Source organism: Engraulis encrasicolus, chromosome 21 (assembly GCF_034702125.1).
Source record: "Engraulis encrasicolus isolate BLACKSEA-1 chromosome 21, IST_EnEncr_1.0, whole genome shotgun sequence".
NCBI classification, from domain to species: Eukaryota; Metazoa; Chordata; class Actinopteri; order Clupeiformes; family Engraulidae; genus Engraulis; species Engraulis encrasicolus.
In genome coordinates, this window is record NC_085877.1 from 7,531,547 (window position 1) to 7,554,208 (window position 22,662).

At 42.9% G+C, this 22,662-nt stretch overlaps 2 protein-coding genes across 3 annotated transcripts in view; one reads left to right on the forward strand and one right to left on the reverse strand.

Annotated features, from left to right (window-relative positions):
- The window catches only part of col4a6 (collagen, type IV, alpha 6), a 109,446-nt gene extending 91,131 nt beyond the window's left edge, over nucleotides 1-18,315 (reverse strand). For both annotated transcript variants that reach the window (XM_063187444.1, XM_063187443.1), the window contains exons 1-3: nucleotides 18,242-18,315; nucleotides 17,941-18,076; nucleotides 17,756-17,801 (exon numbers count right to left, since the gene is read on the reverse strand). In XM_063187444.1, the coding sequence (XP_063043514.1) occupies nucleotides 17,756-17,801; nucleotides 17,941-17,951 (57 nt within the window). In that variant the 5' untranslated portion in view covers nucleotides 17,952-18,076; nucleotides 18,242-18,315. The remainder of the gene's footprint in view (nucleotides 1-17,755; nucleotides 17,802-17,940; nucleotides 18,077-18,241) is intronic.
- An 820-nt stretch (nucleotides 18,316-19,135) lies between these two features.
- Nucleotides 19,136-22,662, forward strand: part of col4a5 (collagen, type IV, alpha 5 (Alport syndrome)) — a 51,392-nt gene continuing 47,865 nt past the window's right edge. Inside the window, exon 1 of the mRNA XM_063187446.1 lies at nucleotides 19,136-19,383. Coding sequence (XP_063043516.1) covers nucleotides 19,300-19,383 — 84 coding nt within the window. The 5' untranslated portion in view covers nucleotides 19,136-19,299. The remainder of the gene's footprint in view (nucleotides 19,384-22,662) is intronic.

The window sequence follows — 22,662 nt, forward strand, 5'->3', positions numbered from 1 at the left end:
GGCGTAACATAAAACCATCAAACGATAAAAAAAGTGTTTGGGTTTGGGCCTCACCTCACCACTGAGGTGTATTATTATTATCATTATTATTATTATTATTTGGCGCAGTTGCTTTCTGTTCTGAATAGTTGTGTGCATGCAAAGTGCAGGGCTGCAGCAAAAGTTTGGGCTGTTTGATGGAGTGATAGTGGCTATTGGGAAAGGATCTCGTCTTGGCCCAGTGAGTTTTAGGCACGCAGGGATAATGAGTGTGCATGAAGAGGCCCCCCCTAGGCCCTAGGTCTGCAAGTCCCTGCATGGCAGCCGCAGCCCCAGCCCCTGCAGTCAAATAACTCCCCATCACTCGACTCCCTGTCTGTCAGCCCCACTAGGCAAGTGGATCTGTGTGTGTGTGTGTGTGTGTGTGTGTGTGTGTGTGTGTGTGTGTGTGTGTGTGTGTGTGTGTGTGTGTGTGTGTGTGTGTGTGTGTGTGTGTGTGTGTGTGTGTGTGTGTGTGTGTGTGTGTGTGTGTGTGTGTGTATTGTGCTGAATAAAGAAGAAAGGAAAAAATGGCAGATTTAATTCCATCCATTTGTTCTGTCTTTGTGTGCAGTATAATCTCTGCTCTTTCCTCCTGATGACATCTCCCCACAGTCATCCATCCATCTCTCCTTCTAATAGCAGCTAATGCTGTGCATCTGCATTCTGCGTGTTTGTGTAAAGAAAACAGCACTTTAAGTCACGTGCGGCCACTCTACTGCTATGTTGGCTGGTCAGTCGGAAACGTAGGTCTGCAGACCATGTACACTTTTGGCACTGTCCAGACATGTTTATTTCTGTGATATGAAGTTATACGCCTATACTGTATATCTCACAATCAGCATATTTCAGTAGAAAGAGAAAGACTGTGTGTGTGTGTGTGTGAGAGAGAGAGACAGAGACAGAGACAGAGACAGAGACAGAGACGGAGAGAGTAAGAGTGGGGTGATCTGAGACTATGTGGGAATGATAGGAGTGGGAAGAGAGGGCACGGCACAGTTTTACTGCTAAGTGGAGGGTTGGCCGTGTTTGAAATAGGCGGAGGAGCGGTCAGAGGGGGATGGAAGGGTCACCGTGTACAGTACAGTACCACACTACTTTCCCTGAAGAGCGCATTTGTTAGGGAAGCCAAAAGTAGTCAATGCAAGCACAAGCAAATAGTGTGGTATCTGTTGTAACACTGTGATGAACACAAGTGGTGAAGTGCTACATTCTGCACATCACAGTTTTGTCTTTGATATTAAAACAATTAGATAAAACCTGATGTAAATATGGATGGCCATATCACTTTAATAACTAACAGTGCACCCAGGTCTTTCCAGGCCTTGCTCCTGTTACATCCTGTAAACCTAGCTGGAGGCATCGTTTCACCTTTGAAAGTCATCTTGTGTCAATATTTACAGAAAGGAAAAAAAAGAATACTGTATCTGCCCGGACACGAAACCTTTTCAACATTGACAAACTCCAATATAACCCAGTGATGCAGAGGAATGTATGTGCCTTGTTTGTCAGGGACGTCAATCAACGGTTCTCCCTGGGAGGCAGGGCAGAAGAGAGAGGGGGAGAGAGGGACAAGGTGAATTAAGAAAGACAAACACTCGGGCATTTTCCAACAAGTCTCACCCTGCAATCGCCTCGGTGCTGTGCTCACTGGAGGAGACACACACACACACACACACACACACACACACACACACACACACACACACACACACACACACACACACACACACACACACACACACACACACACACACACACACACACACACACACACACACACACACACACACACACACACACAACCCCTCCTCCAGTTCCAGCTCCAACTCCCACTCTCCCTTTTTTGTCGGATCTACATTCTTCCTTTTTCTTCTACTGTGGACTCTGTGGGTCCTCCCCAAATGCTCTAGATAAATCTCGCACAAGGCCAAAATCAAGACCACACACTGGAGATGTGATAATCCCGCTGGCTGCTGCAACATCAAAATATTGACAAAGATGGCCAGATGTGCAGGATGGCGAGGGACCACAATCAACATCACAACAAGTGAATTGTGTCACGTCTGCCTGTTTGTGCTATGTGAATAAGATTAGTTTTACTGTTCTGTCTGAGCTGAACAGACAGTAAGCATAGTTTCTGGATCTTCTTAAGAGCAGAAAAGTCCAGATACATGCCAACAAAAAAGTAAGATGCTTTTGGACATTTTGGAAACGGTTCAGTGAGGTTCCTCTGTGCTGACGCCTCCATTCAAATTGCCCACAGCAAATCTCAGTTCTAAATTATTCTGCATGCTGATGGAATGCATCAGTCTTTATTGCCCAGTCCCAGGCTCATATATATTGGGCTGGGAGGGCATACGTTTCTTAAGGAAGGAACAGGAGGTGCCAACGTTGTATATTACACGTTCAGTCCGACCTAGAAGATCACTGTGGCAGAAATTCCTTCACCATGACAACACGACCACACACTCCACTTCCTGCCCTTCTCTCTAACGTACCTTATCCCAGCATGGCTGAAAGTTACAGTCCCTCAGGCTGAATCCACACACACCATCTTGTCTATATGCCAGTTTTATGTGACTATAAATATCAGATAAATCATGATGCAACCAATTCTAAAACAGCACATCAAGAGTATCCAATGTACTATGAAGTATGCACACCAATAATATCTACAAAATAGGAGTACTAGGTACAGAGTAAGTACAGTGCCATTTTGTAAGACCACTATTTCAGTGATTCAAACAAACTGGCAAGACTATGTTTCAGATGTAACAGCAGCAGAATGCATCTTAAAACAAAGCAACAAACTAAGCATCGTCCATTGATAAAATGGCTATAACTATTTCAATATTACATACAACTATCTGTGAACTATCTTGAGATCAAGGACAGGGCTTTCGGAGAAGTGGCCGAGTGGGAATTTCCCTGTGTGAAAAACTTGGCCTAAATTTAGCAACTTTGTCTTTGTGACGTTGATGACTATGCGATTAAAAAACGAATCAGTGTCTGTCTCTCTCTCCGCCTGACTCCCCTTGTCACAACAGGAAGAAACACTGATGCTGTCTCTCTCTCTCTCTCTCTGTCTCGTAAACCAGACGGCACAGTAAGCAAGTATACACCGCTATTAATAAACATCCACACAGTGTCTCCATGGCCACTAAATTTGAATGTGTGTTTGTGGGAGTGAAAGAGAGGTGGGAGAGCGAGAGAAAAATGTGACAGAGAGAAACTGTGTGTGTGAAAGAAAGAGGCAAAGAAAGCAGGAGGACAGAAAGACACACAGCAAGAAAGCACAATGTATGAGGGTTGTGGTCTCCTAAGCATCAGACTGCTGGCAGAGGAGGGGGTCAGCCTGGGTCTCCCTCAGCAGCCACACTGGCTCCCTGACTCGCTCTCCTCTAACTATGCACAATGATAGAAAAAAAACTTGGTTTGGGAGTGTGAAGGGAAGTCTTGAAAGCTGTGGCAATCTCGCAGGGCTGTGCAAAGGAAGACTCACTGATGAGGGACATTTAAGAGTAGAAAACCTGTGTGCGTGTGTGCGTGTGTGCGTGTGTGCGTGTGTGTGTGTGTGTGTGTGTGTGTGTGTGTGTGTGTGTGTGTGTGTGTGACAGAGAGAGAATATGAACTAAACATTTTTCCTTAATACAGAAAGATACAGGACATAACACATAGGAAAGGTTATTTTTGGAGAGAATGTTGTATGGTCTCTCTCTATTAGTCCTCAGATCTGAAGCCCTCAAAGCTGATATAAACATCTATTGACATGCTGTACAGCCTCTTTGATAGAATTTGGGAGGACGAGAAAACACCCACAGAACGGGCAGAGGGCCACATAGTGAAACTCCTGAAGAAAGATGACCTAAGAAAGTCCAACAACTACAGAGGGATCACTCTACTCTCAGTTCCCAGTAAATTCCTTAATCGAGTCATCCTGAACCATCTCCAGGAAGCTGTAGAGGATGTAGAATTTCACTAGATGTAGACTGGATAAAGCCAAGATTAAGTGCTTTAAATGGTATGCAAATATTATTATATCAATGCTGCGCTGTTAAGATATTAATTCAACACAAAAGGATAACATAAATCTCACAAGACAAAACAATGATCTGTAAATATGCAATATAGTCCAGACACAGCCAAGGTCAAGGATCCATCAAAATAAGGGGCTGGTGCAAATCACTAGTTGAGGAATTAAGAACATCTGTGGCAAGTATGCCATTAGATCTGAAGAGGTGTAACGCACGATGCACACTGCAAATGGTCCAAGATTTAAGTCACAAACATTGTGCATCACAGTAACTACAGTGTACATTACTTGAACAGTCCATGAGATACTAATGCAATTTTGTATCATGCAAATGTGCATCATTGTGCACTTACAACACAAGCAACTGTCTGCATATTTCTGTGCGGTGGAAGGTAAAGGGGCCTGGATGCCACTCGTGTGCTAATGCGCCTGTTAGTCCTCCTTACGACACAGTCTGAACACACTGGGGTATGTTCACGCAGGGCTTACAGTCCCATGGTGGAGGTGAGAGATAAGCGTATGGTATGTGGCAAGATTATTCAGCTTAAGCAGGAACTGCCATGTGTTACATGTGATTGTGTTTATGAACTCACATGCATACATGTACACACAGAGATTACTGTGTCTACTCCCAGCTATGACTGGGCCATAAACCTACACAATGTAAATGTAAATGTTAAGTAAAGCCATACACACATCTGGTGTAAAGAAAAGAACAATCATGTTTTGTAAAATATTACAGATCAATCGAACAATCTGCTCTGATATTTCTATGTGCAAACACTGCAACATGTTGGTAACATCCTGATATTGCACTGATATGTCTATGTGCAGACACATGTCTTGAATATAAATAATGTAATATTCAATAATAATGTATTTCTCCATCTAGTTATAGGCACTGGAACCGATCACTCTGAATGTGTCATCGTGTATCGCATGCAATTAGGACTTCTAGCAGCCGTGTCAAATATGTCATCATGCATGACTGGCTTTCTCTTTCGAGGAAAACTTCACCTCTGTGAAGACAGCAGCTATGTGAGTCAGTCACCCCATCTGAGATTTGTTTCATCCTCCCCACAAGACTGTGGAACGTGTGCCTTATGGCAACATGTGGGAAGCATTTGACACATTGACATTTAGCAGGTGGCTGGCTAGAACCAATCTAGTTTTTTTTGGGAGGTATAGCCAGAGGAAGCTAGCCCTCAACACTGGGCCGAGTATTTAGTGTGACCCCTAACCTCTTAACCTAACACCAGCTCATGGTTGCTGCCGCTGGGGCTGAAGCGACCAGGACAGACCAGCAGCTGCAGGCCCTCTGGGAGAGGGAGAGGGGGAGAGGGGGAAAGGGAGAGAGGGGGAGAGGGAGAACCCGTTGGGAGTTAGAGAGGGTGAGGGCCCATTGGGAGAGGGGGGAGAGGGAGATGAAGAAGAGAGGGAGAGCCCGTTGGGAGTTGGAGAGGGTGAGACAACCTGTTGGGAGTTGGAGAGAGGGTGAGGACCCATTGGGAGAGTGGGAGAGGGGGAGAGCTCATTGGGTCTATGGTATAGATGCGCCCTGCAGGCGCAGGGGACGACGGCGGCAGTCAGATAAACTGCATTCCTGGACTGTGGTAACGCAATGGACCATTTAACACAGTTAACCAGTCAACCCCCAGGGCCTTCATTCATCTCTTTCTCTCTCTCTCTTTTTTTAACGATGGGCACACAATGTGTAACAGGCTTCCCTCAGGTTCACTCCATTACCCATGAATTTCAGCAAGTCAAGGCAGGCGAAAGCTCCAGAGGAAAACAAACAGGGCCCAAGAAAACAAAATGTCACTTAAAGAAAACCCCGGGAATTAATGACTGTAGCCACATATTTTGCAGGATGTACTGTAGTGCAGACCAACAGACTGTACAGTCAGTGGATCATGAAAGAATCAACATTTATCTATTCATATATTTATCTACATGTAAGAGATAACTAACCACAATGGGACAACCTTACTCTTCATTAAACAACACAAAATGGCAGCTATGTTATCTCACAACCTACAGGTTTAGAATACTGGTAGAACAGACATCAGGCAATCTAATTGAACAATAGATTTTTAAAAAGCAACCACAGTTCTTCTCATTTCAAGTGGCTCCTTTCTACTGCTGTAGACCCCACAAAGTACTGTAGCATCTGCGCTGAGGCTAAAGCATCATAAGTCTAGAGCTTCTGCAAAATAATGCTTTAAAATGGGCCATGTTTATACAGTAGTATTACGTCTGATGCCGAGTAGTAAACATGTGTCTCTAAACATCTGACTTATTGTCCTAACAAACTGTAAAGGAGGACGCTGATTTATAAGACAATGGAGGTCGCTTTTCGACAGACATGACAGTTCGCAGACATAAACACACAAAGCAGATGGAAGGCCACCAACACATCCTCTTCATATCCTCACCACCTCACCCTTGCATGGAGCTGTGACCTCGCACTGAATACAGTTGCTCTCCCAGTGAATACTTGTTCCATTTAGCATTCTGCAAGTCTGCCAACATAATTAATGCTTCTATTTATTCAGGGAATTATCGCTAAGATAACAATAGTGAAGTGAGTAATTCATCTTCATAATCCACGATGTACAAAAAACAGTGAGACAACCTTTTTTTACAACTCTAACACTCCTTCAATGAACTAACAGATGAATCTTGTCCCTATTGGAGAATTTGAAAAGAGGAGTAGGCACACTCACAGCATCGCTTGATAATTTTACACAGTTTTTCTAACTCAGTGCTGAATACCACAAAAAAACATAGATGAACGAGAGAAGGGAAGGATAGCACTGTTCAGCACTGTTTTCTTTGGTTATTCGTTCAGGAACGTTACAGCCACAGCCCTTTTTCAGCGTGTACTAATGGCGATTGCCCTATATTGGAGAACACATAGAGATGTGTCTAAACATCTCCTAGGTCACCCACAGTACGCAACCTATAGACGGGACACTTTCTCTGACCTCTGATAAAACCCAACTGACAAGAAGCCCCTGAGCTGACAAGAGGAAATACTCTTGACACGGCCCAGAATATACGAGGGCAGAAAAAGGAAAGCCTAAGGTGTCCAGAAGCAATAAAATAATTGATGGTCCAGTCTTTATCGGTGTCTTATGGGGTGACTTAACACCTGAACTCTGAAGACTGGTAGGTCAACAGTTCTTTAACAGCATCCCCCATAAACACAGAGATCAATCTTCTCTCTCTCTCTCGTTCTCTCTCTCTCGTTCTCTCTCTCTAGTCTTGACTGTAAATTACTTCAATCACATTTGAACAGGCACATATTTGCGCAGCACCTGATTTATATGCGGCAGTTTCCTTCCTCATGCTCAGTCTGCTGTATGGCAGCTATGACAATCAAGAAATATTTATGAGCTCTGTGGCCAGGCCGCGATGCAGATCAGAATTCAGCAACTGTCTCCGAGAAAGGCTGTGGCACGACACTACATGAAGCGACAGGTAACAGGGGGTAAGTTCAGGTATGTGCACGTGTGTGTGTGTGGGTGTGTGTGTGTGTGTGTGTGTGTGTGTGTGTGTGTGTGTGTGTGTGTGTGTGTGTGTGTGTGTGTGTGTGTGTGTGTGTGTGTGTGTGTGTGTGTGTGTGTGTGTGCGTGGGTATGGGGTGGGGGGGGTGTCTGATGAGTGACAGGACAAGAATAACGGAATAGTTCGGCTGAATGTCAGACGGAAAAGTGGGCTAAAGAGAGAGAGAGAGAGAAAGAGAGAGAGAGAGAGAGAGAGAGAGAGAGAGAGAGAGAGAGAGAGAGAGAGAGAGAGAGAGAGAGAGAGAGAGAGAGAGAGAGAGAGAGAGAGAGAGAGAGTGGTTTGGGGCAAGTATGTGCAGATTGGTTTGGTATCCATCGACCATTCGATAAAAACCCGGGGGAGTTTGTCTTGAAAAAGGGGTTAACCCAAATGACCTCAAGGAGCTTTAAGGGGGAGGGTATGAGAAGGTTGGTTGGAGAGAGAGAGAGAGAGAGAGAGAGAGAGAGAGAGAGAGAGCGAGGGAGGGGTGGGCAGGGAGAGGGAGAGGGAGAGGGAGAAGGAGAGAGAGTTCAGCTGGCATGCCGCAGGGAAGGGGCTGGGCTCAGACCTGTCTGTGCCCCAAACGGGGAGAGAGTCAAGGGGGCTAATAGGGGCCTGAAGGCTTTGGGACAGAGAGGGAAAGTGAACACCTCTCTTATAGGAATGAGCTCCAAGCCATGTTCTTTGCGCTTCTTCTGACATACTAGAATTCTTTCAGCATCATTCCATCGTCTATGCGTAATGCATGGCATGGCATATGACAAAAGTCTCTCAAGTAATGACGGAACGTGAGACACTCCTGGCACCTCATTTCATAGCTACACTGTGTTACAAGGGAATAGCGAGAGGTTTGAGAAGACCACAGAGTGTGAGAGAGGGAGAAAGAGAGAGAGAGAGACAGAGAGAGAAAGATAGAGAGATGAAGAAATGGCATACAACTTTGAACAAATAAACAAATGCGTAAAAACAAAATGCTGCTGATATCTTTATTGCAGCCTCTGGAAACACCTGGGCACAAAACGTAAAGGTGGCATATTAAACTGAACGCACTGACAGAACATATCCAGAGGACAATCCAACAAGGACAAGTGCCAACTTTTACCTGAACGACAAGAGGTCATAATCAGTCAAAGTCCTCTCTCTACCCTCTCAAAATGGATACACAGTATGTTAAGTCCATGTTACTATATCGATGAAATATGTAGGTCCATATCCTTATATAAATGAAAAGGCAAAGTCTTCAAGAGGTCACGTTCGAACAAAGTCCTCAGTCTGTGTACCCTTAGAGAGTGAATAAATGTAAGTCTCTGTTATTATATCAACGGAACAGCTAGATTGGCCGTATTTGGTGACGTGTCAGCACCTAGCCTAATAGGATAACAAAAGAAAGACCCGAATCGGCCTACAATACAATGCAGCTGCAAAGTATTTGAGTGAATGACAAAGCGAAAAGATATAAAACGCAACTGTATCAGCTATCCCCGGTTCTAAATAGCCACTAGTTAGAGCAGTGGTTCCCAACCTATGGGTCGGGACCCAACTTATGGGTTGCCAAAGATCCAAAGGGGGTCGCGGAGCCCTCTTGATTTTAAGGGGTTTCATTTTAAATATATATAGCCCATGTTGAATAAATGACAAAGCATTTCACTAATAAATGCACAAAAGCAACAAATTGTAAGTGCTACATTAAACATTTATTCTATATTTGACCAAAGACGAATTGAAGAATAAAATAACTAAAATAAGTTTTCGCAGGAAACAGAGGGCATCTTGTGACTCAGTCTCGTGCGGGCGCTCGCGTGGTTGGGTCACCACAGCTTACAATAGTAAAAACATGGGTCCCTTAAGGAAAAGGTTGGGAACCACTAGTTAGAGGATGCGTGAAGAGAAAATGTTTGGAATTTTGTGACTACCTGCTTTTTTTTTAAGCACATTATGGTAAGCTGCATACAAACCATGCAGCAAACCATACTGTAAGTTCCATGCAATATAAGGTCTGGGAATAAAAAAAATTGGGTGTTGTATACGGTAAGTAATATGTTTAATACCTAATATGTAGTAGTTTTGCATGCTGCATATTTTCACTAGGGTTAGAGATAATTTGCATGTGTGCTTATTAAGACCAGATGGCTCTGAAGATACTTGTATCGAGAATATACTCAGGATTTCACTTTCTGAAGTTAGGATCTATCCATTTCTGACCCTTGAGAATACCTGAGAAGTCAACCCTCTGGTGTAAAGTAAAGCACACATTACAAACTGTATACCTTTCTTTGGACAGTTGTTTCTGTCTGACATGTTTCTTCAACTTAAACTCCCTTGACTAACACTAACAACCAGTGGTACACACCCTGTCATGTCAAGTCACAGCAGGAGGTTAGAGAAAGCAGACCCCTCCATGGCAGGGGGCCACCACCACCCCATGTTCCTTTAGGCGGTGCAGAAAGGGAGAGGGGAAAGTCAACAGCAACTTTCTCTGAAGGCATTCCAGTGGGGCTAAGCCGCCAGGAGCCATGCTTGCTCATCCTGTCAACCCCCCAAAGGTTCTTTTAGCAACATTTCAGCATTCACATACCCGTGCCATCCCCTCATTTATCACTTAAATTCCCCCCTTTTTTGACATGATGGGGGCAATGTGAACGCATGCAAATTGGGTTTCATGTGCTTGCATGTTCGTACAGTATATATAGACCCCCAACCCTCCACCATCCACACACACACACACACGCACACACACACACACACACACACACACACACACACACACACACACACACACACACACACACACACACACACACACACACACACACACACACCTGAAGGCACCACTACACCTGCACAGACTTGCCATGTGTTCCCCTTGGCCCACATTGACTATGTTTGAGCACAGGGCATGACAGTTGGCCCATCAAGCTTAAATGCTCCTCTCCAGAAAGCGATAAAAATGAGGATAAGCTGCCAACTGTACAGCAGTTCAGGAGCTATAATAAAAGCGTCACATATTTTCACGATGTTGCTGGTTCTTTGTGTATGGATGACACAGTTGATTGCACTAACTGAAGTACCTGGTTCAAGAAGAGCCTCAATTAGACCCTGTTTACATTATGTGGACATTTTTGTAATTGAATCCTATTTTATCCATATGGACGTTTTTTTTTTACACAAGGTAGGTTTTCATTTGAGACGTAATTTAAAAGTTGGGTACGCAAAAAAAGCCAAACGAATAACAGAGTTTTAAAAACTATGACATGTACGGCTGGTTAAGTGCCCACAGCAGAGCCAATACGTAGCTCCCATGGCAAGTGATTCAACATTCCAAGCCCATGTAAACCATCGAGATCAGAGATGGACAGCAAGGCTTCGAGAGCTATGGGCTCAGTCTCCATTCATTTGTTCAAGCCAATGATGTGATCATCTATGATCCAATACCACATACCTACAGTACTTCAAATCACCTGGTTCAACCTCTGTGGTTAATGAAGGTGACTTCACCGAAGGCTGACGTTCCACTTGGCTGGAGATGTGTGTTAATTGGAATCAGCTGAGTTGTGTGAATGGAGGCTAGAAAAGGTATGTGGCCCGCAGGCTCAATAACAAAACACTCTGGAGCTGTTTGGCCAGTCTTGTCTTTGCTCCGAAATCTCCGCCAACTTCCCTCCTTCAAGATTCAAGATTCAAGATTTGTTTATTACTATAGGTCTGAAGCCTATAAGGAGTAAAAATTGTTGTGTTTTTGTGTCCTCAAAAAGATGGGGGGGATGGAAAAAGTGCAAGAAAGTGCCTTGTTGTTGTCTTCAGCATGAGTTCAGCAATCAACCTGCTTGGTGGAAGAAACTACTTTGGATTCTGGTAGTGTGAGATTTCAGGCTTCCATACCGTTTCCCAGATGGTAATATATCTGCTTCCATCTTGGGCTCTGTATGCGCAGATCTCAATGGTAGGACATACAGTAGAGATGCGTGGATGGCAGTAAACCAAAAGTGGTTGCGGATGAAAAAATAAGTCATCTGCGTATCTCTAAGACAAGCATGGATTCCAATGTGGCAGAAGTGCCCTTCAACCAAGGGTTGTTAAGAGTGAAACAACTGCTATTATGCCAAACACTTAATTTAGGTGGTGTCTGAAAACACTATAACATTTGATGGAATCTAAACACATGCTAAACATAGTTATTACTGAAGGAACACAACAAAATGTACATTTTAGGCAGTATGATTTGCTTGTCTTACAAACATGCATTTGACATCAGTCTGTCAAGAGTTCAGAACCTGAGTGCATTTAACAGATGCAGCACTGTATGACACTGTGAGGAGAAGAAAAGGGCAGGACACAACACAATCCCCTGTGGAAAGGAAGGGTAGATATGCTAACAGCTTGAGGGACAGGTGATGGGGAAAGGCAGAAGAGCAGGCGTGTCACAGCAGACAAAAGGAGGGATCTGTTGTGCATTATCCAGGGCGCTGAGGCCCACTTTTTGCCTGAAGCAAGACCCTTCTCTGAAACCTTCCATACCTTTCCACCTCTCCATTTTCTTCTCTCTTCGCTTGTCTCTTGTCATCTCATTCTCCTCCACCCCCCTGCTTTCTGATCATATTTTTGCCCTTTCCCGAATGTCAGCACTCCTTGTCTTCCTCCTCCGCACATAAACACACCACTTTTTTTTTCACCACCACTCCTCTCTTCACTTCACTCCATGCCTCTCCATATACCTCGGCCCTCCAAAGAAAGACAAAGTGTGATAAACAAACCCACAAAAGGGAAAGAATGTTAAGCCCCCTCTCTCCTATTCATTCCTGCAGCCCCCTTTGTGTCAGTTGCCCTATGACCCCAAGTTTACCTCTACCATGCAGCCTTCTCCAAACCTTGCTGGTAGGCCTATATGACAAGCCTTGCACAACAAAGGAGCACGCTCTACTGTTACAGCAAATGATATATTAACTGTCAAGTGTGCCTCTGCATAGAACGGTAGGGATGAAGTGGGGAAAAACCTTACGTTACTTTTCAACCTATTGCACAGTTAACGCCCTGCTTTCAACCTTGCAACACTCGCAACAAGCAATGGAATGATTTAGGCCTCTTTCCAGACATTTACTTGTCTTAGCACTTCAACAAAATGCAATACACATAATCCGCTAAAATTTGTATTGTTAGTGGAAAGACCGACTAATGAAGAGAGGGAGAAGGAGCAGATGGGGAAGAGTGTTGTTCACAGTAAAACGTCTGCACAGGAACAAACAAACACTCTCAAAGTCCAAACAACCATCAGCAGCAGGCTCCAGTCCAGCATCGTAACTCCTAACGACTTCAAATCATGCAACTTAACATTTGCACAAAAGACAGGTAAAGGCAGATGCCCTGACCCCATATGAACTATGAAATGGGGTAAGTTTTAAAGCATGGAATTTGTAATGTACATTGATGGGTGAAGGATGAAAGCAACTTCATCACACCCCATGGACCCCAACTTTATAATGTTCATACTTCCAAAAATACCCCCACTACTGTTACAGTACACCCTTTCTCTTTTCTTTTCTATCTATCTTTCTTTCTCTCTTTCTTTCTTTCTTTCTTTCCCCAAAGACGAGGAGTGGTATACGCCATTATGACAGATGAGATGAGCCTCGGCTCTCCTAAACCCACCAAAGCCCTGATCTGCCACCACAGTTGTTTACCCCTAATTAATGTCTTCCATCATTTGCCTTTCTTTCCCTGCAGCTCAAATCCATTTGGCAACGTTTCATAGTCGGAAACAAATAACAGTCGGGAGCGAGATAGGTTGGAGCATGTTGAGAAGTTCACTGCGCGACTTCAGTGATTCCACTGGATGTTGGCACAGTGATGGAATGGATATTTTGCCTCACCTCAACTAGCAAAGGGACCGACGCAGTACTGACTAGTCTTGCCTGAAGACACCTCAGACTTTCCATCGCATGTAAAAATAAAACGGTGAGTATGGCCAATAGGAATGTAAATAAGAGAAAAGGGAATCCACCCATTACCTTCCCAGCAGACTGTCTGGGTAAAATAAGGTGAACACGCGCAAGATAACAAGGTTACTTGTGGCTATTGCTACAGTGTGTCACAAAAGTGTCACAGTGTGTCACAGAAGTGAATACGCTAACATTTCTGCAGATTTGTCCATATCCTTAGTCTATTTGTCTCTGATGAGATCAAGATGAACAAATTTGTACTAGATGGTGTCAAGCATATGGTGGTAACATGCTTAAGTGAGTAGTACAAAGAAAATGGCCCGTGCTTACAGTCAAGCATTATAATGAAGCTGCCATGGTTTGGGGATGCATGAATTGAGACGCTGAATTTCACCAAAAGAAATGTGCGTGTCAACATGTACTGAAGCAGATCATGATCCTCTTTATGGAGCTTTAACATAGGGGTGTACTCTCTTTTGTGGGTACATTTTGACACATCAATGGCTGTACTTTGAATGCTTTAGAGTGGACAATAAGTTGAAGTGGTTATATAAGTTGTACACGGGCTACTTTTCATGGTGAAATTTCAAAGTGAAATTTCTTAAATGTTGTCCCATGAAAAGATATACTTACAAATCTGCAGAAATGTGAGGGCTGTACTCAATCTGCCATGTTGCAAAAGTCATACTTTAGTAGTGTCAAAAAGCCCTGCTATTCCCTTAAAGTAAGATAACAAAAGTATTCAAGGCATTATAAACCCGGGCAGGTCCTATAATTTACAAATGTCTCTCATCCCAGTTTTTGCTTCACATTATTTAACACAGGACTCCATACTAGAGGACAACATTAAGACTTTTGAAATTCATCTGCAGGATTACTTTTCCATTTCAATGACTACTTGACTTTTCTTTTTAAATGAACTAAACCATGTATACCTGCCTATACCCTCTCTGGGCCACGGTGACTGAATCTGACTGGAACTACTTTCAGCCGGAGTCTGCCTGCCTGTTGCCTGCAGTAACACTACTCAACAGCAAGAGGCGTCTACGCAGCTACCAGTATCCATTGCCTGGAGCTATGCAGATTCAGGCAGTAGGAGAGAAGGGAGGGCCACAAATCAAACACCCATTAGTTGCCTCACTTTAACTAAAGGAATGTTCCAGAAAGTGACACCTGCAGCAAGGTAGAAACTCCCAACATGTCCTGCCAAGCAGAAGGAATGCCAACGGAACGGGAGCACGGTTGATAGAGGGGGGGAGCAGTATTTCACAGATAAGGCTACACTGCGAACAATAAAATGAAGGTGGTGGGGATGGGGGTGGGGATACTACCCCTCTGGGGTCATGCTGGACGCTGTGTTGAACTAGTGTCTAGCCAGGTACTAGAGCAGGGCCATGACTGAGACAACGGTCTATTTGTTACCATGGCTTAATAGAGCACTCTTGTCTGATATGTGTTTTCTTTTTTCATGTTACACTATAATTACGCTACCTTATGTATGCTGGAACACACATGCAAAAACATGTCTTCACAGAGATTCTGGCTTTTATGTGGCAAGATTGAAGTATACTTACATTTCTAATATACTGTATAGCTGAACATGCGTGGAAGACGAAAATAGACTGGTATCACCTGTGATTCACTGCAAGCAAACAACAGTGTGTTGTTTGCTTTTGGTATAGTCTGGGCGTTTCAAGCTGATTGATGTATAAAAGTGCAATGCATATTGGAAGGCTTGGCAATCCATCAAAGTCATTAGTCATGTGAAGTCAAGCGGTTCATCTCAGACTAGGCCTGTCAACTAGACACAACTCACAACGGAGATCTTGTTGTCAAAATGACAAGGACTCAGAGCATATTACCAATAGTATATTTGTGTATTATGACTGTACGCTAACTAATGTATAAAAGTACAATACATGTTGGAGGACATGACAATCTGTCAAAGTCTTTGGTCATTACTGAGAACCCACATTTAAGTTTCATTTAACGGCCACCTAGGCAGGATGATAGATGTTATTATGAAGCGCTGCAATTTTGTTAAATTGAAAAAAGTTACTTAGAACTCCTTTAAACACCATGTTAATAAATGGTATCATCTCAGACCAGGCCTGTCATCTGCAACCCATCCAGAAGCGGAGATCATCCTCTCAAAATGACACTGGCTCAATCCATATTACATTGATGTATATTTATGTCAAAGAAATATCCTTTTTCCAGTATTCTCCATTGATACTCAGACTGTCCTCTATTGAAATCTGATTGCTACTCTACTGCCATCGTCATCCAAGTCAATCGATTTGCTTAGCTACTGTTTTCATCCTTATATGTTTAAAGTGATTCATTGGATGTATACATTTTGATAATATGAGTCAAAAGTACTCAATTTTATCTTTTTACAGCAACCATAAAGTCACATTCATTGGTTTAAGTGGGCATTTCTAAATTAGAGTTTCTCTAATTTCTCTAATCTGGAGTGGAATGCAGTGCCTGCTAAAGACAGTTTTCACCATATTGGGTACATAGGATAATAATCAAGAAGTAATGCAGTAGGCCTATAATACTGCAGAAGGTTTAACAGTAAAAACTGACACAGTTACCTGAAACCAATTCAGTCCACCTAGTACTAACCTACTTATCATTTAGCAATGAGTGGTATGCACCATAACACCTCAAACACCTATGTTATGAATGCTACATTACAATGGATGTTTGTCTGACTAGTGTGCGCTTCTCCAGTGGTGCTGCTGCTGTAGAGATGAGTGGGTGCTGCTCTTCCTGTCTCACTAGCATCTACACACATCAGGCACATGACTTTGGCCAGCTGCACCTTACTTTCTCAAACACACACGCTGCTCCCTCATCTGTTGCAAATTGATATTACAAAAGGTCTGCCACTATTTTGAAGGAGTGTGACAATGCATGATCACAAGACACCACTGTACATAGCTGCAGGATGTTGACTGATATTGCATTATTGCCTCTCGTGTGTCCTTTTTGATTGGCTGGCATCAGAGTCCTAGGCCTGACTGACTGAGATGTTCCCATTCATTCTTGCAAACACTGAACAACAATGAACAATAGTAACCAAAATAAGTAACCCGCATGGAAGCATAGAGATCACATGAAACACAGTTGTCAATGGTAGTTATGATATATATTAGTGTGTGTCTGTTTTATAGCAGCCCTACTAGAGTCAATGTGTTGATAATGTACCACAGGTGCAAGACTGATACATTACTGAATTTAACTTTTAAAATGTAACTGAAACTATGGACTATCTAAATGGGTTTAATGGGTTAAAGCTATAGATATTATACATGAACAAATGAACAAACTATTGGATGGATGAATGTCCAGCACCATCCCTCATCCAAATACAAACACTGGCATGTTACATAGCCTACTGTACAAACGCGCACAGGTACACATGTGCATGCGCACACACAAACACAACATGCACACACACACACACACACACACACACACACACACACACACACACACACACACACACACACACACACACACACACACACACACACACTTGTAAATCAATCAGTAAGCCGGTGTACTGGCCTGTAACTGCAATAAACTATGGAAGAACCAACTCAATATGCATATACGACAGCCAGTCAAATATGTAAATGATATTCCTCGAGACGTGTTTTGATTCACCTCTATGTAACTTCAACAACAAACGGGGCCTGCGGATCTGCCTGAATAAAGAATCAGTCATTACCTGGCTAAAATCCCTGAACTCCAAAATACTGGACCACTTCAAGGCTCAGATATGGTAATTCGTTTGGCGCTCATACATGCTGAGAGAGTGATCTACTAAGAAAATAAACGACTACATAGATCAGACCCACATACTAACAAACATGGCCTAAAAATATAGGATGCATTGCCATCCCGGTAGGCTACAAGCACCAAAGAAAAGGGCACCACCTGTGCATTTCAACCGGTAAACGGAGATGGATTACCCGAAACTTTCCACCCGCTGACGTGAATTAAAAGTGATGACAACAACGGTGCCCAAATCGATAGAGCCTTTGCGAAGTTGCTTATCAGGATTAAACAAAAGTACAAGAACAGACTTAACACTATACAAATTCTCTTAATTTTACAAAGATGCGCACATTGTATCCATAGCAAACGGGGAGCTAATAGCTATAAATCTGTATACTGTTTATATCAGAAAACATCTCGCACTTACCGCGTGTATAGACTGCACTGCCAAGACAAGCGCGAGCGCACATATCCTGCAAATAAAACAAACAACTCCATTAGAGACCACTTAGTTTTCAAGTAGATATAGCGGCACGAACAACATTACGCGCGAGATATTAAAACGCAAAGCAATATTTTTTTTCAGGACACATGATACAGCATTTCACGTACCAGGACTTCATTTTCCCCAAGTCGCGGAGGGAAACAGGTAAATTTAGGCAATCTCTTGGTTTCCCAGTCTTCAGGACAAGAGTCTGCAAGGTACCTCAACTTTAGTCATTGAAGAGTTCAAAAAGCGGTTCATCCACTTTCGACACCAACGTAAAACAAGGACATACACGAGACAAGGAGAAAAAACACAAACACAGAAATATCGTTAATCACTGAACAATACCTAGCTGGCAAACGTTTTGCAATATTTCTAATATACCCAAATTTCAAGGCATAAAGATCAAGAAAGCGTTCAACTCACGAAACTTCAGTGCAAATCTTTCTCTCCCTGCCCGACTCAATTCCACGCACCGCAACAAGTTTGCAGTGCTTGAGAGGACTGGGGGTGGGACTAGCGCATGTCAATCTCGTGCGTATTATACCTCCACCACAAAAAGGCAGACTCAGAACTTAAGGTGCATCAATCGCGCCTCGCGCAAAACATAAGCAGTCTCAACAATAAATGGTATAAGGTTGAAATAAGAACATAGTACCACACGCTTTCATATCACTTACAATCTTTTTTTGCATCGGAGTATTTGTGGCATTATCAGAAAAAAAGATCACACACGAGTTCTGAGCAACACGCTAGAAGATCCAGTCAGAACACCATACAATGGTATAAAAAACACATATGCTAATAAATAATAATAATAACAACAATGATGGTTGAGAATACCGAATACCACCCAAGCCTACCACATAGTATGCAACTATTTGCGCGCCACCTGTCATGACGCACACACATTCAGCCAGTGTACCAAATACAAATGCAACTGCAAAGTATTAAGCATACCTCATGTGTCTAATTGTCATTCTCTACTTTTGATTAGACACAATAAATACATTGCAATCAAAGGATGACGTGAATTGTATGCCCCCAGTGCCTACAGCAGTTTTAGATATGGACCTAAATTACGCATGGCTTTTTGGGAAAAGAAAAATGTGAACTATTTAAATGAAACACAAACTATAGACAATTGTGGATGTGCAAAACATAATGTGATCATATATTGCACAGGGCTGAAAGCAAACGCCCTTGGAAAGAAAGAATGAGGCAGTGCATTGGTGGGACTATCCCACTCGGTGGCGGATGAATACAAAGTAGCTGCGTTGAGGCAGCAGGTTAAATCGAGACAGAAAAAGTTAGTTAAGGTTGCAGAAGTGAGCGGTCCCGGCGTTGGACGGCTTGGACTATCCGTCTATAAGGCAACATTAAGAAAACAAAAACATTCCTAATCTCTTTGAAGAATATGACTAGTTATACATGAGCGCATAGTTGTACTTATCCATGTTTAGCAGGCGGATTCTTCAGTCAAAATGAGAAACTTTAAGAACCTGCAAAACCTCGCTGTGGGTCTGCTGTTCATAACCTGCTTACTGATTGAGGAATCGGATTCAGCGGTGAGTAAGAAACGTATGATCTAATGTTATTGTTGCGACTCTGCCTTTTCAATAAGGACACCTGTGTGTAGGCCACGAGGCAGTATGTGTGTTTCGAGGTTTAGTTTTAGAAATAATGCTGTCTGTTAATGGGTTCTGGGCGACAACATATTCAACAACAGGTAACTGAGTAAATTTCCCATGAAAATAGATGTTTAGTTTTAAGGAAGGGACTATAACCCGGTGTAACTTCATGGAACAGAAACACTGTGACTAATTGTATATACCAAGTCTACATGCATTTGTAAGTAGCCTATGCGCGAAAGCTGTTCAAAGCCGGGCGCGCATCACATTTTTTCAAAGAGTGAACTCCGGCAACTTGTAGAAACTTGTCGACTTTCTCAGGATTTTGTTGCAGCCATTTGTACCTTGCCTTGCCTTCTAACTTATTTTAGACCAAAAGACTCCATAAAATGTGTATTGGTGATTAACATAGGCATAGAGCAGACTATGCAACCACTGCGTGTTTACCTGTACCTTTGGTCACTCATTCTTTACTTTTTAAGGTGGCTGTCCAAGTCATTCAATAACGCATATTGACATCTGTTTGTAGCAACACCGCTGAAAAATCAGGTATACACGCAGGGTAATACATTATTAATAGCACAGATATAGCCTACTTCACAGGACAGCAGTGTCATAGTCAACATCATTTGAAGAGAGAAGCGGCAAAAAGCTTGACAAAAACAGTGCGGGGGTATATGATACATGTATGTATTATGATAACGCGTGGATAGCTGTATAATACAACTTCTCACCAGATTATGTTTCCCAAGGAAGGTGTAGGCTATTTCTTATGTATGTCCACAGGTTTTCAATTATGAGGGGCTAACTTGTCAGGCACATATATAACTATGAAAAACATGTTAATAAAAAACTCATGGAGCTACACAGGTGACAATTTTATGGACTAATATGTAGGCCTGTCAATTTTAGTTGAAACAACAATGGAGCGTATTTCATAAATGTGTTGTGTTTGTGTGTGTAAGATTTGGTATTGTGGTATGTGGATTGTCTACTATAATTCATGAAGATCACAACAAATTGGCAAACTGACACCTTATCACATTCAGCAAATCCACATTGTCCCACATGCAATATGCATGGACAAACTTATACTGGCATTCTCAATGCCAAAAAGCGAGAGTGACCCACATGAAAGTCAGAAGAACTATTTTAATCAGATGATAACTTGCCTCTTCACATCTGCATACAATGTTTCAGTAATTCAGGATTGATGTTTTCTCTTCTCTGATTTAGGATTGTGATATGATTTTGGGTATACCTGTTTTTACTGTGGTTAAGTTTTTTCCTCTGAGTTAAGTTTTGGACTTAATATATTGAATCGTCTTTGTGCACATGAGGTCAGCCACCTGTGGACATTTCTTGTATGGATATTGTTGTTGAAGGCGAATGCTTGCATGATGGGAGACGTCACGGCATTGTGTGTGTCCGTTCTCGGCCCAGTCATTGATATGAATTGAACATGTTGCCTACCTTACATCCCCGCCCGTGAGCGTGCCTTGTGCAGCCAAAGTGCATCAGCGCACTTCTATAGTAATTCAAGTTGACACAGGCTGGCCATATGAATGCAAGAGGTTTCATAAGTCTTTTCTATCACTGTTACAGTTCTAAGCAAACAGCATAAGCAACCAGTCCATAACTGCCCAGAAGAGTTTCAAAATGATTTTTTTGGGCCTTCAAAATTTACAGTATAAAGTAAATAGGCCTAAATAATAGAGTTTAGAGTACAAAGACAGGAAATATATGAGGGCCATCATTAAATCAAGTGTTATAGACAAATCTGCCTTTTTGTGACATTTGTGTAATTGAATTCCATTTTTATTTATTTTGCCCCCTTTTTTTGCAAAAAATCTCTCCCATCCTACACTGTTGTGGATTTTCAAGCAGTTGATAGTGACGGTGCATTAGAAACCCCAGCCATGTGCTTTTAATACACCCTCTCCCCTGCTATTCTGGAACTTGGTGCTCTTTATAGGTTCTTGAAATGGAGTATGATGGCATCAGCAGTGTCTTGTTTGAAAACCACTTGTAGTGTTCGAGCTGAGTTTTCAGAAAGACTGTTTAAATTTGGAATACAGTCACGCCTATTAAGTTGTTATTACATGTGTATTCAGACTGAACTGCCGTGAGTTGGCTTGTAAACTCATATTTGCGCTCTCTTTTTTTCTTGCTTTGAAAAATGAGATTTCTGCAAAACATGGCCCGAGGACATGTTCAGTTGGTGAGCGCCTCCTCCCAGGAGTGGGTCCCCCTTGTGGTGACCAGACGCAGATGCAGATCAGATTGGAGATTCAGAACATGATAGGTTGATGTTGGATGTTCTTGCTTTTGGATTTTTTTCCCTCACCATTTGGCTTTTTTTCATAGGGTTATTGTATTTTGACATGCTAACTTTTCCATTACTTTGTTCCTGTGTAAATTAATCATAAAATGATTGACTAGATGACTTGAGTTTGACTGTACAAATAAGGTTATTTTTTGTTCTCTGATAGGTGGTCATGTATTTGTGTACATTATGTATGTCTGTCAGTGTCTATACAAGCTACACACTGTGCAAATGTATGGAATGTGCCTTCCTGATCCCAGAGTTGAACACACAAGGGAGGGGTACCTACTTGTCTGTCACAACCACAACACACACACACACACACACACACACACACACACACACACACACACACACACACACACACACACACACACACACACACACACACACACACACACACACACACACACACACACACACACACACACACCACCCCACTCCCAGCCACCCACCTAGACACAGACACGCAGGCACGCAGGCACGCAGGCAGGCACACACACACACACACACACACACACACACACACACACACACACACACACACACACACACACACACACACACACACACACACACACACACACACACACACACACACACACACACACACACACACAGCCACCCAGCACCACCTCCAACCCCCCACCCTTCACCACTTATTCATGTCCTCTGCCCTCATCAGGCGTGTCTCTTTTGTCAGGGCATCCAACATCTGTGCACATAGTCATAACATGCCAGGAGAAGCAGACATCTAGGCCGTGATGGAGATGGCCCCTTTCTCTGGGTGGCTGGCTTCCTATGCCAAGCCAAGCACCCTGGGCTGGGCCAGCCGGGTGGGTGGATGGGTGTATGGGTGTGTGGGTGGGTGTGAGTGGATGTTGCTTCTG